The 12,007-nt window shown below is 48.9% G+C and overlaps 1 protein-coding gene across 3 annotated transcripts in view; it reads left to right on the top strand.

Moving 5' to 3' along the window:
• Positions 1–12,007, top strand: part of ZFHX3 (zinc finger homeobox 3) — a 269,024-nt gene that overhangs the window by 243,398 nt on the left and 13,619 nt on the right. For all 3 annotated transcript variants that reach the window (XM_080365094.1, XM_080365093.1, XM_080365092.1), the window contains 3 exons: positions 1,391–1,524; positions 1,732–1,932; positions 11,003–11,105. In XM_080365094.1, coding sequence (XP_080221220.1) covers positions 1,391–1,524; positions 1,732–1,932; positions 11,003–11,105 — 438 coding nt within the window. The remainder of the gene's footprint in view (positions 1–1,390; positions 1,525–1,731; positions 1,933–11,002; positions 11,106–12,007) is intronic.

Genomic DNA, 12,007 nt, shown 5'->3' with positions numbered 1-12,007 from the left:
GGAGAAACTGAGTAGTACCAGAGCTCCTCCAATCCCTGCCTCCCTCTGGCAGTGTTGTTATCTATTTGCAATACGTGTTTTCCCTCTCCTGGAAGTTACTTTGCCTCTATTTAACTGAACACGTAGAGATGGGGTCTGGCAGGGAGGGCAGTTAGAAATGGGGATTCTATTTCTTAACGTGATGTGGTGCCTTTTGGAACACAGCTCATGGCAATGAACAGACAGACCTTTGAAAAGGAAGCAGTTTGCCTGGATCTTACTCCGACAGCATCTTCTGAAACAAGGAAGGGATACCAGTGGGTCCACAAAGAGAATAAGAGACAAGGGGAAGAGTATGGGGGAACCGGTCTCAGAATGCTACAGTGCCTTGTTAATCGGCAGCCGATCCATCATATTAAATATCCAGCTGTCATATATTACCTTTCAAGTGAAAATGAATAACTCCCATTAAGGGCGAAATGGGTTTGAAGTCGATTCGAGACAGATTAAAGTACTGTTATGAATGTGTGTTCGGGGAGGAGGAGACAGGGGCTGTGTATAATATACTTGTCCTTACAGTTTTTAAATAATAGATGTCCCACAAATTTATGTACTGCAGGCTGCCAGGGTTCGGGGGGAGGAGGTAAAGGTCAGGCATGTGCTTCGAGTGCCACAACTTGCAGAGTGTTTCGCTGTTGACTTCTGGGCTCATTTGCCTTTTTCTGTTCTGCTGGAATAAAATCGCCTTTCCTCAGCTTGTTACGGTGTGAGGATGTCAGAGTCCCACCCCAGCACTGGCGGTAGGCTGGGTCTCTGCCATCGTGGTTTTGGTGGGGCTGCTTGCTAGGAAGCACCCCTAGATGTACGCTTGTCCCCGAGGCACGCAGGCTGAGCTGGCCGGTGCTGTCCTGGCTGTGTGCCGCTGCCGCTGCTTCCAGCGCAGAGTGTGAGTCACTTGGGTTGACAGACACAGCTTCCAGCCATCTCCAAGGCAAACACATCCTAGAGTGTTCATACGCAGAACATCCTAGGTGAGCTAGGAGTATCAGTTCTGCTTTGTTGAGTCAATCCAACTGCTCGTGGAGGTGACACATTGGCCTTCACATCTGGCCAGGCATTTGTGTGTCCGATGTAAACACAGGACAAGACTTTCCTGCACCTGACAGGTTGCAAGCAGCCCACAGAAGTAGCTGAGATTTCTAACTATAAATGACACAGCTCCCTTGCTACGGAACATAATCAAGAATGAACATTTTTTGGCCAGGCGTACTTTGTAGGATGTAAGTTAGTCCACAGACTGACCCCCCTCCAAGTCCTCAGTATGTGTTTCAGGCAACAGCAGCAGACTAAATGGAAATACTGTCTTAAGCCTTTTTGGAGATGTCCTGATACAAATCTCTTCTTGTTGCAGCACCAACCAGCCAGGCAGAGAAGGAGCTGACAGAGCCTCCAGCGTCCTCTAAACGAATATCATTTCCCAGCAGCTCTGAGTCGCCTCTCTCCTTTAAATGGTCAAAAACTTCAGAGGAGACAAAGTCAGAGCAGGTAAGGAAGAACCACCCAGCTTTTTGTGCACCTACAAGCAGGTAATTTGTTTCCTATGTGCCAAAAGCAAAAAATAAAATAGGAGAAGGAGGATGAAACGTGATAACTGGTGGTAGAAGAAGGCATCAAATTATTACAGTGTAGCTGTAAGGAAAGAGGAAAGCAGTAGCTGTAACAATTACGTGATTCATTTGTCGTGCTTTGCAGATGTATCAGTGTCCATATTGCAAGTACAGTAATACAGACGTGAACCGGCTGCGGGTGCATGCCATGACCCAGCACTCAGTGCAGCCCATGCTCCGCTGCCCGCTCTGCCAGGACATGCTGAACAACAAGATCCATTTGCAGCTGCACCTCACCCACCTGCACAGTGTGTCACCTGACTGCGTCGAGAAACTCATCATGACGGTAAGTGGCTGTGTAGTCAAGCATGTCTGCTGCTTTCCTAGCAAAGATGAGGAGTAAAAGGATGGCCTGACCTGCATGGGCTGACTTTGCTGCAGTGGGCAGCTCCTTCATCTGTTAGGGCTCCGTCATCTGGGTTTTTCCCACCCCTGTATGTTTTGACTGCAGACACTATGTTGCCCGTGCTTGAGCACTGTGGAAACTGGCAGTGCATCAGTGTTGGGTAATTTCCCTGTGAAAAGATTGCAATAAATATTATTTCCTTTAACTACTGAGGTCATTGCGTGGGATCGCGTTTTGCACAGAAGCTTCCAGGAGGTGCGGTAGCTGATGTGCTGTGCCGCTCCTGTGGTGGAAGGAAAGTGCTTGTGTGTTGATGAGCACTTCCCCAGAAGGACAGCCAGGGTGATTAAGGTAACATTACAGGAAATTAGGTATCACGTTTCTGCTTAAAATACAATTTTAAGAACCAGTAGAGTAACTTCCCTTGGCGGTCTCGTCTCATGGAGGGGAGACAGTCCTATTGTGCAGCCCATGTTCTGTGCTTCATTCACTTAATGAGCATCATTGTTATGGTTGTATGAGGTAAGTTGGATCTGTTGCTTCTGTGAGGAGTCGCTCCATCCAAAACTGCAATGCTTTTGTTGTGTAACAGTTCCCTTTTTCAGGGTAACTGGAGCAAGCGAAGGATGTGCTGCTGTTGACCCAAGGCAGGTGGAACCTTACAGGATTGTTGAATACTAGAGCTATAGTTTCAAGTGCTGTTTCTAAAATGTTTGGAAACCCCTGGTTTTAAATTAAAATTTAAGCAGAGGCAGTTAAAATTACCTGAAGTAGGAAGTTAACCACTGAAGTATAGAGTGAAAGTTTGCTAGATAAAGTTAACTGTCTTCACGTGGAGCTCAAAATTTGTGACAGCTCCTCTTCTCAAGCTGTTTGTCAAACAACATTGTGCCCATGCATGGGCTGTGATTGCTGCTGCTTGTGCAGCTCCTGATGGGGAGCAGAAACTTCAGATGGCACGTTGTGGTTCAGCACAAATGTGTTTGCACCAGGCTTTTCTTCTGCCCTGCATCCTTGTTTTAGCATCTAGTGTGGGATTCCTTCTCCAGCACCATCTCCAAGGAATTAAAATTCATCTAACACGAGGGCTAGTACTTGGTGAGAAGTAGCGAATTAACAGCACAGTGTTCAAGTTCTCATTTGTGAGACAGACCTGGGTTTGTGCTCTGGCTTGCTTTACCCCAGAGCCGCTGACCCAGAGTCTCTGCTGCTGCTGTACTCGTGGAGTCATGTGTGCAGCTGCTGGACCTCAGCCATGGGACTTGTCACAGTGCAGAAATGCTCATGAAGGCTTACCCCCCTCTCCAATGCCCAGGCATTTGCTTCAGTAAATAACATTTTGAGTCCCAGAATGTTTCTTTCATGAATTCCCTTTTCATAGGTTTCACATGAGTGTGCCTTTCCATTTGCTAGCATCAGTTTAACATACAGGTAAAATTAATACGGCACATTTTCAAAAACCCTTCTAAATTCACAAATGGGATGTGTTGTCATATTCCTACACTGTTACTTCTTTGGTATAATCTTCAAGACAAGGTTGTGTTTGCATTTAAGAACTTGTCATCAAGTATATGAAATAAGTGTTTATTTTGATTCCTGTCAGTTCTTTCTCTTTGTGATTTTTTTTTTTCCTTACACCCTGTTTCTGCTTGTTTTCTCCTTTCTTTGCTGTTTCCTGACAGTGGAGGTGAATAATACTGTTTGATGTAATACTCCTGTGACACATCGTCTGAGCAAGCACATGCAGAGTCACCCAGCTTTTCTCATACAGTTCTCTGGTCTTCTCTTTCTGTCACCCTTCCAGTCCTCCTTTATGCTTTGTCCTTGTCCGATGCCTTTATGCTTTGTATCTTCCTGCTGTGCTTTACCAACTGCCTGTCCTCTCATGTTTCTGCCGTCAGGCTCAGCCGTTGCTGAAGCTGTGTCCCGCGCCCCGGCAGGCTGCAGGGTGTGCGCTGGCCGCTGTAGGACCAAGCGCTCCCGACCAGCCGTGAGAGCTGTGTGCACCCCAAGTAGGTGCCACATTGCAAAACCCATTAAAAATCCAGCAGGGCCAGCAGGTCCCAGCACTCTCTGAAGAACAAAGTAGAGAGAGGTAGAGCGAAAGAGCACCAGCAGCTCCCTAGCCCTGCGAAGCTGCCCGTGGGCTCTAGGCATAGCTCTGCTCTGCTGACCACTCGTGTGCCTGGGTCGAGGGGCAGTCCTGTCACAAAGGCCTTGGTCTCCTGCGACCTGCATCCGTTTTGATTGATGGTGCTTAAGTGTGTAAATACCTTCCGAGGACTTGAACGAATCTTGTTAGCTTCTAACTAAATTGATGGAAGACATTTTGACCTTATAGGAGCAGTGAGCAGAAGCTGAGCCCCATTCTTGGCCCAGCAAGCATAACCAGTTTGCTAAGGGTGTCTGTTACGCTGATGTGAAATGGTTGGCTCCTGAGCTGGGCTCTCGGCAGAAGGTGCAGTCCGGGACAGGTGCAGCTGGGCTGGTCCATCCTCTCGGCCTGAGCCTGTCCCTCCAGGATCCAGGGGGACTGGCAGAAGCCACTTGTTAAGGAGCTTGGGACACGCCACAGAGGACGTGGCCAAAGCAACTGCAGCACTGTGGAGGACAGTCCCCTTAGGTGAGCACACTGGCTGTGCTGGCGCAGGGCCTCATCCTGCTGCTGTGGAGCACAGGACTTCTGCTAAGAGCTGTGGAGAATGGCTTAGCCATGAAGCTCATCCTGTTGCTTCCTTCTGGTTCTTCCACCTTGCCATTGCCACTGGCCCTGGGCAGCTGTCCCCTCTGGTACCCAGAGATACACTGGGGAGGAAGGCTGCCTCTCCCGCTTTAAGTCCAAGAGCGTGTGGGTCAAGAAGGCGATTCTTTTTTGCATTGTGGCAAATATTTTGAGATATCAGTATGGCTTGTGCATAATGCGGCAGCATCAAAGGTTCCTAATTTTGCTCATTCTAGCTAAGATTCCCGTCTCAGTCTGACACATGAATCAGGTCTTGGTGCCACGGTGAGGGAATTGCAGCCCAGTAAATGGGAGCCGGGTCCCTTTCGACACAGTGTCTTTGCGCTCGGTATTTGGAGGAGGCTCCAGTTAATAATACCTTATCAGACGCCTTTTAGGAACCTGCAGTGTCTAATATGTCTGTTGCCATAGTAACGGCTGCTTGCTTGTGCTCAGCATCTCAGAGCTGGCTGTTCCATGCGCCGTCCTTTTCATATCACAAGCAGCCGGGCTGGCTGCCCCATGGGACACCCAGGTCCTCCCCACCAGCCCAGGCGCTGGGACAGGGACTGGCAGGGCTGCAGCCACAGGCTGTGGGGAAAGGAGTGTGTGTCGTGTCCCTGCACAGCGTCGGGGTCGGGGAAGCACCCGTGGGGCAGGAGCAGGGCTCCCACCATCCCCCACCGTGTCCTGTAGCTTCCCGTCCATGGGGCTGGTGAACGGACAGCCCCAGGTTCATTCTGCGCGGCATTTCAGCCGCTCTAAACAGATCTAATCGTCATCTTTCCACATAACAGCCTCTTTGCTAATCTTGGGCCTGCACCGCTTCAGCAGAGAGCCCCTTAATGAGGGTGAAGTGCAGCGCGCCTGCACAGTCGATTGACAAGACTGATGGGCTCAAGCCGGGAGAAGGGACGGCTTCCCGAGAGCCTCCAGGAGCTGGGGGCTCTCCCTCCTCCCAGGGCTGGCTTTATCGTTCTGCACATTCCTCTCCTGTCATTTCTGTTGTCAGTTTTCTCTTCCTCAGTTTAGGGCGTCTTCCCAGTGTTTCAGCCATCTTTCCATCTTTTTCTTTCCTCCCTTGCTCTAAGAGTAATTCTTGCCTGTCCCTGCCACCCTCCCTTCTCCCTCTTGCTATCTTTACATTTTTTTCCTCTTTCCCATTGTCTTTTCCTATTGCTCTCTCCCTTTTGCTGTCATTCAATTTTTCTCTCTCCCTCCTTCTCACCCCCTCTCACTCCCCCCTTTCCCTCTCACTCTGTGTCTCATTCTCCATCTCGGATGAAGGTAATGAAAATAATCGGGCTTCATTAATTCTGAGCCCTGTGAGATGATAGCCATTTGGAGCCATGTTTGCCAATTAGATGGTCTAAATTAGAAGTGACCTTGGTATACTGCCATCGCTTTGCCTCTCTGAGTCTAATGAAGCTTTTCACTCCAGCACCCTCTCTCTCTCTTTGTAATGGAAATTACCTCCTTTGTCTGGTTCGGGAACCTTGCAATGCATGTGTATTTCCCCCTGGTTGTGTGGACATAGGGATAGTAATGTATCTCCTCAGACCCCTTCTAGAGATTTTCTTTTCAAAAGCCCCGTGATTTCAGCATTTTGGGGTGTTAAAGGGGGGAACTGCGTAGACTGTCCACACATTTGGTCACTCAGTCCGGAGGAAAGTCAGAGGAGGCAGATCCAGCGCGCATGGGGAGCTGGCCGCTCACACTAGCCAAGATTAATTTTTCAGACGTGCCAAGAATATGCTTGTGTCACACGGCCAGGGCTCGCGTGGGAGGGGTGTTGCAGCTCTCAGCCTCCGGCCCGTGTTGATAAGCTGCTCTGCAGTTCATAGTCTTAACAATCTGGTAGATCCAGTAGTGGCAGGAGCCACACTTGTCACTGCTGTAGGTTGTCACCGGTGAGGAGTGGACCCGCAAGTTCTCCAGACCAGTGACAAGTCTGTAGGTGTCAGGGCATGTGCCATCTGCCGAAGATGCTCGTGGGGCAGGGAGGCAGGAGACATGGCGTGTCAGCCCTTGGGGTTTTTGTAATAGTTGCTCACTGGACCACATTGTCTGTAGAAATGGCTGTCACATCAGGGTGCCCATGCGTGTCAGTGAATCTCATCATCATAAAGAAATTTTATCTGCTGAAGGGCATCTGAATTTCATCCAGAAGGGAGGGTCCTTGGAAGCGGAGGGGCTTGTCCCAAGAACTTTCCATCTTCTAAGGCAGATAATTGGCTTCTCTGCAGTCTACTGTAGAGGGAAGTTCTCCAGCCAGCCTTCCAGTACAGACCACAGGGAAGACACTGCGAAGTGGGGCACAGGAGGGGCTGCCACAGTCTCTGGCCCAAACTTCCCCTTCCTTCACTCTTTACCCAAGCAAGTTCCCTGCCCCACTGAGCGGGATGGGGATGGGGATGGGGACGGGGCAGTCGGAGCAAAGTGTGTGCCCTGAGTGCCTGCCCCAGCTTCAGGGATTTTCTTGGAGCCACTGACCCTGGTCGTTGAAGTACCGATAAACAGAACCTGATCCACGTATTGGTATCCAAATGCCGGGTTGTCAGAAAGAGCGGGTAGGAGCAAGCTGCCCATCCCTCCTCCCCTCCTGGTTTCATTTCGGCAGGAAGATCAAGAGCAGCACAGGTCAAGGAGACCGTTTGCCTTTTGTGCAGTAACGTTGGGAGAGCAACCTAGAGGAGACCTTGGATGCAGGAGCAGTGAGGGGACGGGCGCTGCCGGGGCTCCACGTGGAGGCGGGTCGGCTGTGACAGAGGGTGGTGTTCCCAAGCTGGGTGGCTTTGCTGGTGGCTTGTGGGCCAGAAGATCAGGGCTGCAGCTGTGAAGGGGATACAGTTTAATGTTAGACAGAGCAAAGCAGGTATGTACGGAAGAAGGAAAGGGAGAAGACAAATCATATTTGTCAAACAAATCTGTAGGGTTGTTTTTTTAATAACAGTTCACAGTGAATGATATGTTGCCGTTGTGAAAGAATTGGTGTTGAATAGACATTTAAACAAGGAGATGGTTGAGCAGAACTGAGGGTGGATGCCAGGTTTACATGCCAGGCATTGCATGTATGAGAGGGAGGTGGAGAGCTTTTACAACTGCAGACACTTAACACAGGCAGTGCTGGAGATAAACACTTTCCTCCCTGTCACCGGAAAAGTTAATGTCATTTAAATACATCCAAAGCACAAACCACCGTGTCGTAGAGCACCGCTCCGTGTTTATCTGTTGGGTGGCTGTGGCCTACTAAACCTTCCTGCGCCCTTGGTACTTCCACTGTTTGTTTGTATTAAAAGCAGCCGCAGTGTGCGAGGCATTTTCTGCACGTACCAGGAAACGCTGTGCCCTCGGACTGGTTTGCACTGTGAAGGGACAGACAGTTTGAAACGGGCAGTCTGGAATTCAGTGTAAATGTGAAATGATTGGAGACGTGCAGCCTATTTTCACTATTTGCATCTTTGCTATCTGGTCGGGGGTGGTCTGTGAGGACGAAGATATAGGCTAGTCCTGCCCTGGAAAATGGCACAGCAAACAGGCAGCACTGTCAGGAGGAGCCTGAATAGTGCCGAACAGGTGGGGACTGAAGCGGGTCCAGTTGCTGAAGCACGACCATTTAACAGCCTTATTTTCAAGGTTCTGCTGCCCAGGGCCCAGCCCTGTGTGGCTGCCTGGACTGTCTGTAGTTGCCCTACATCCATATCCAGAATTTCTAGTTCCCTGTGCTTTTTTCTAAGATTTTTTCTGTTTGCATTTTGGGATTTTGTGCCTGTAGCAATTTAATGTACCACAGGCTTTTTTTTTTTCTTTCTTCCCACCTTTTTTTTTTTTTTTTTCTCTTTTTTTATTGTGGAAGGAAGGGGTAGAAGTAGGGTGAGAACTGTGGCTATGGAGATGCAGGTAGATAAAGGTAATTACTTAAACACATATAGGGCAGCACTTATTGGTTTGGAGACCCAGATTAAGATGCAGAGGAGCATGTGAGGTTGATGATTATATTTCGGGGAGAGTTAATTGACGGAAGGTGAAGGCAGACAAAGAACCGCTGCTTACTGCCTTCTTGAATCCCAATCAGGAATTATGATTAAAGACGCGGCGAGACAACAGAGGCCTGATGAATTGGTGTCTTTTTTTTTTTCTTTTTTGCCGTCATTCACACTTGATTGACTTCAACCTTTCAAGTGCAAAAGTCTCTCTTTTCCATTATTATTCATAGCCATCTGAGTTTTTCTAATTAAAGTGTATGAAAACAATTACTGATCCGTCGTACTGAGTGTGGTAGTGGGGATGGCTGCCTTACTGTAACGTGTATAAAAAGCCCACAGTTTTCTATAATGATATGCAGCTGAGGTGTTAGATAATTTTGTTCTTTTTCTACTCTGTTGGGGTTTTTTTTAATTTCTCATGATTTATTTTTCATAATTCCTAAAGATCCTAGGAAAGCACTCTCCCTGCTGATAAAGCTGAGAGGGGTGGCTCCTTCCTGCCTTCCCTCCTCGGCATCCCTGCTCATTCCCCTCCTCTGAGCCTGGCTACCGGGAATTAACCAGTGACCTTTCACGTCTCCAGACTCGCCACCCACAGCCATCAGATACTCCTGCTTAGAGTAGAAGGTGGAATGAATTTGGTGTGCTCAGCTTCCCTCCTGGTGATTTATCAGTGTCATCTGCCTTTCCTGCCAACATCTGTGGGACCTGGCACCCACCTCCATGCACCGGCCATCCCAGTAAAGGCAGGAAGCTCAGCATCCCTCCCCAGTGCTGTTCAGATGTCTGCAGCCACTCGGACACGGTTTTTCATGGACTGTTTTAGCTTCACTTAGTGAAGCCAAGGTCTAGTCTATGTTTGCTTGCATTTGACACCTGTCTAGATAAGGAAGATTTCATGTCCTGCACGTTGGTTTACCTTCAGCTTCATCACAGGTTTGCTTCTGAAGTTGAATCAGAGCCCTGTGGTCCTTCACTCCCCAGAAAGCAAGGTACACTGCATGCAGATAACAGCCTCACTCACTCACTCTGTTCTGAAATCCAGGGTGCAAATGCCTTCTTAGCATGTGACAGAAGGATGGAGAGATTTGTTTTGCTAGGAAACGTACCTGTCTAGGAATGTTTATTTATGCCTCACTCTCCCAGCAGTCAGAGGCTGGGAGCAGACGCACCACAAGCATTGCAAGTCAGTGCTGGTTTCTGTGCCTTTGAGTGCCGTGGCCCTGGTGTATAGGAGATGCTCCCTGAGCATCAGCGGGGTGAAACATGCAGCTGCTCGGAGCTGCAGAGGTGTCTTCGCTTGCCACAGGCATCTAACTGGTGCTGGCAGCCACGCGCTGGAATACCACACAGATGGTGTTGGTGATACGTGTCAGTCTTCCCAGTTGCTGCTCTGGGGAGAAGGGCTGTGAGGCAGCTTTTCAGCTGGTGTGTGAGACTGGCTCTGGACGTTCAAGAAGGGTGTTTGTTGACCTGCACTTGATGCCAGCCACCTGCAAACTGGTAGCGAGGTTGTCTGTATTTTCTCTGTGTGACCAGATACACCCAAAGAAACGGTTTTCCCCAAAAAGATGAGCATATGTGTTTGACTCTTTGAAAGAGCGTCTGTAGTTGAAGCACGCAAGCTCTCCAGCTCTTGAAAAATGTTGTTGTTTTGGCACTGCGCTGGTCATGATCGTGCAGGTTCTAGACAAACACTTGCAGAGAGGCGAGGGGAACACTTCAGAGCAAGGAAAGGGTTACCAAAAGCTTTTCATTTTGCAGACAATTTGCTGTCTTTTTAGTCTTATTCATCCTTTCCTTTGTCACCTCTCTCCTTATTTGTACTTTTCTTTCTCATGCCCCTCCTTTTCCTGCATCGATACACTTTGAAAACAGTGCTGCAATGCTCCCTAGTTCAAGATTACAGTGTACTTTACGAGGTATGATTTAATTAGGGGCCTTATTATGTTTTCAGCAGCTTAAGGTGGGCCTTTCAACTTATCTACCTAATTGGTTGCACAAGAAGTTTCACAGCCCATGACAAAACATTGTCAGTGATCAAAGTCTGAATTCTACATAAAGGAAAAATACTAATAATAAGATTATTCTTCAAGTGTGCACTGCTAATTATGTCCAGAATGTAACTGTAGAAACACTTTTGACTGATGAGAGCTTTGTCTAATAAATATGAGTCTTCAGTGAGCTATGAAAAGTGACGCCTCTGACTTTACAATACTGGTGTCTAATTTTGTCACTGAAGATGTTTAAAATATTTTCCTGTGTTTTCCTACTCCCCACATCCTTTCCTCCCTGTCTCCAGGTGACAACACCTGAGGTGATGATGCCCAGCAGCATGTTTCTTCCGGCAGCCGCTCCAGAGAAAGACGGGAACTCTGCCACAGAGGAGCTGGGGAAGCAGCCTGGTGAGTACGGGTCAATGAGGTCCACAGGTCCCACCACTCCCCCAGTCCCATCACCTGGTCAGGGACTGTGTCTGGGGACATCTCTGTCCAGGTCACTTCCACATGCCCAGCTGTCCCCTGAGAAACACAGTCAGGTGGTGCCCAGCAGGGCCGTCTCCCTTCATCTGTGCCACGAACGGGCTGGTGCCCTGGGTGTCCCCATGGCAGGGCAGAGCGAGGTGGCTCAGAGCTGAGGAGCAGAGCTTACTGCCATGGCAAGTCACCTGGAAATGGTGTTGAATCCTTGCAGAGGAAGAAGACAAGATGTGAGCAGTGAAAAGCACAGGTGGTGGAGGGCTGAGTGCCCAAATCTCCTCAGCCTTTTTCTTTGCCATGCTGTGTTATGAAGGCATGACTGTAAATCCATGACTGTTTAGTCTTGGCTTTGTCATGTGATAGGGGGGCATCCCAAGAGCATCGTTCTGCATGGGCAGAAGTGTCTGATCTCAAACTTGGCTTGGAAGTCGTGCTGGTCTTCCTTCTGTGCCCTGCTGGAAGGTCTGTAAGGAATGTGGGAATTAAGACAGCAGTTGTTTCCTTCCAGGCAGACAGCCCCAAGGCAGTGGTGCTGGTGGGGCAGCACTGGCACAGTCAGGGTAGCTAGAGCTGCTCTGGGCATGGCGATCCCTTTTTTGGTCTCTACCCATATCACAACATCTTTTCCAGCAGGGTAGTGCTCAATGGCCCTGGAAAAGTGGGAGTGCACTGGGTGTTCCTTCTTCTCCCATCTTCCCTCAAACAGCACCCTTTGAGCTGCTGCCAGCAGGGCCTGAATTTCATTCCTGTTGTTTCTAGCTTTGATAGGACCAGGACTCAAATACTACGTTCAATTTGATGAACCTTGTTATAGGAAAATAGGCAGG

The sequence above is a fragment of the Falco punctatus genome, assembly GCF_963210335.1.
Source record: "Falco punctatus genome assembly, chromosome: 14".
Classification (NCBI taxonomy): domain Eukaryota; kingdom Metazoa; phylum Chordata; class Aves; order Falconiformes; family Falconidae; genus Falco; species Falco punctatus.
The sequence above is the reverse complement of the archived record's forward strand: the minus strand, read 5'-3'. Positions and strand labels throughout refer to the sequence as shown.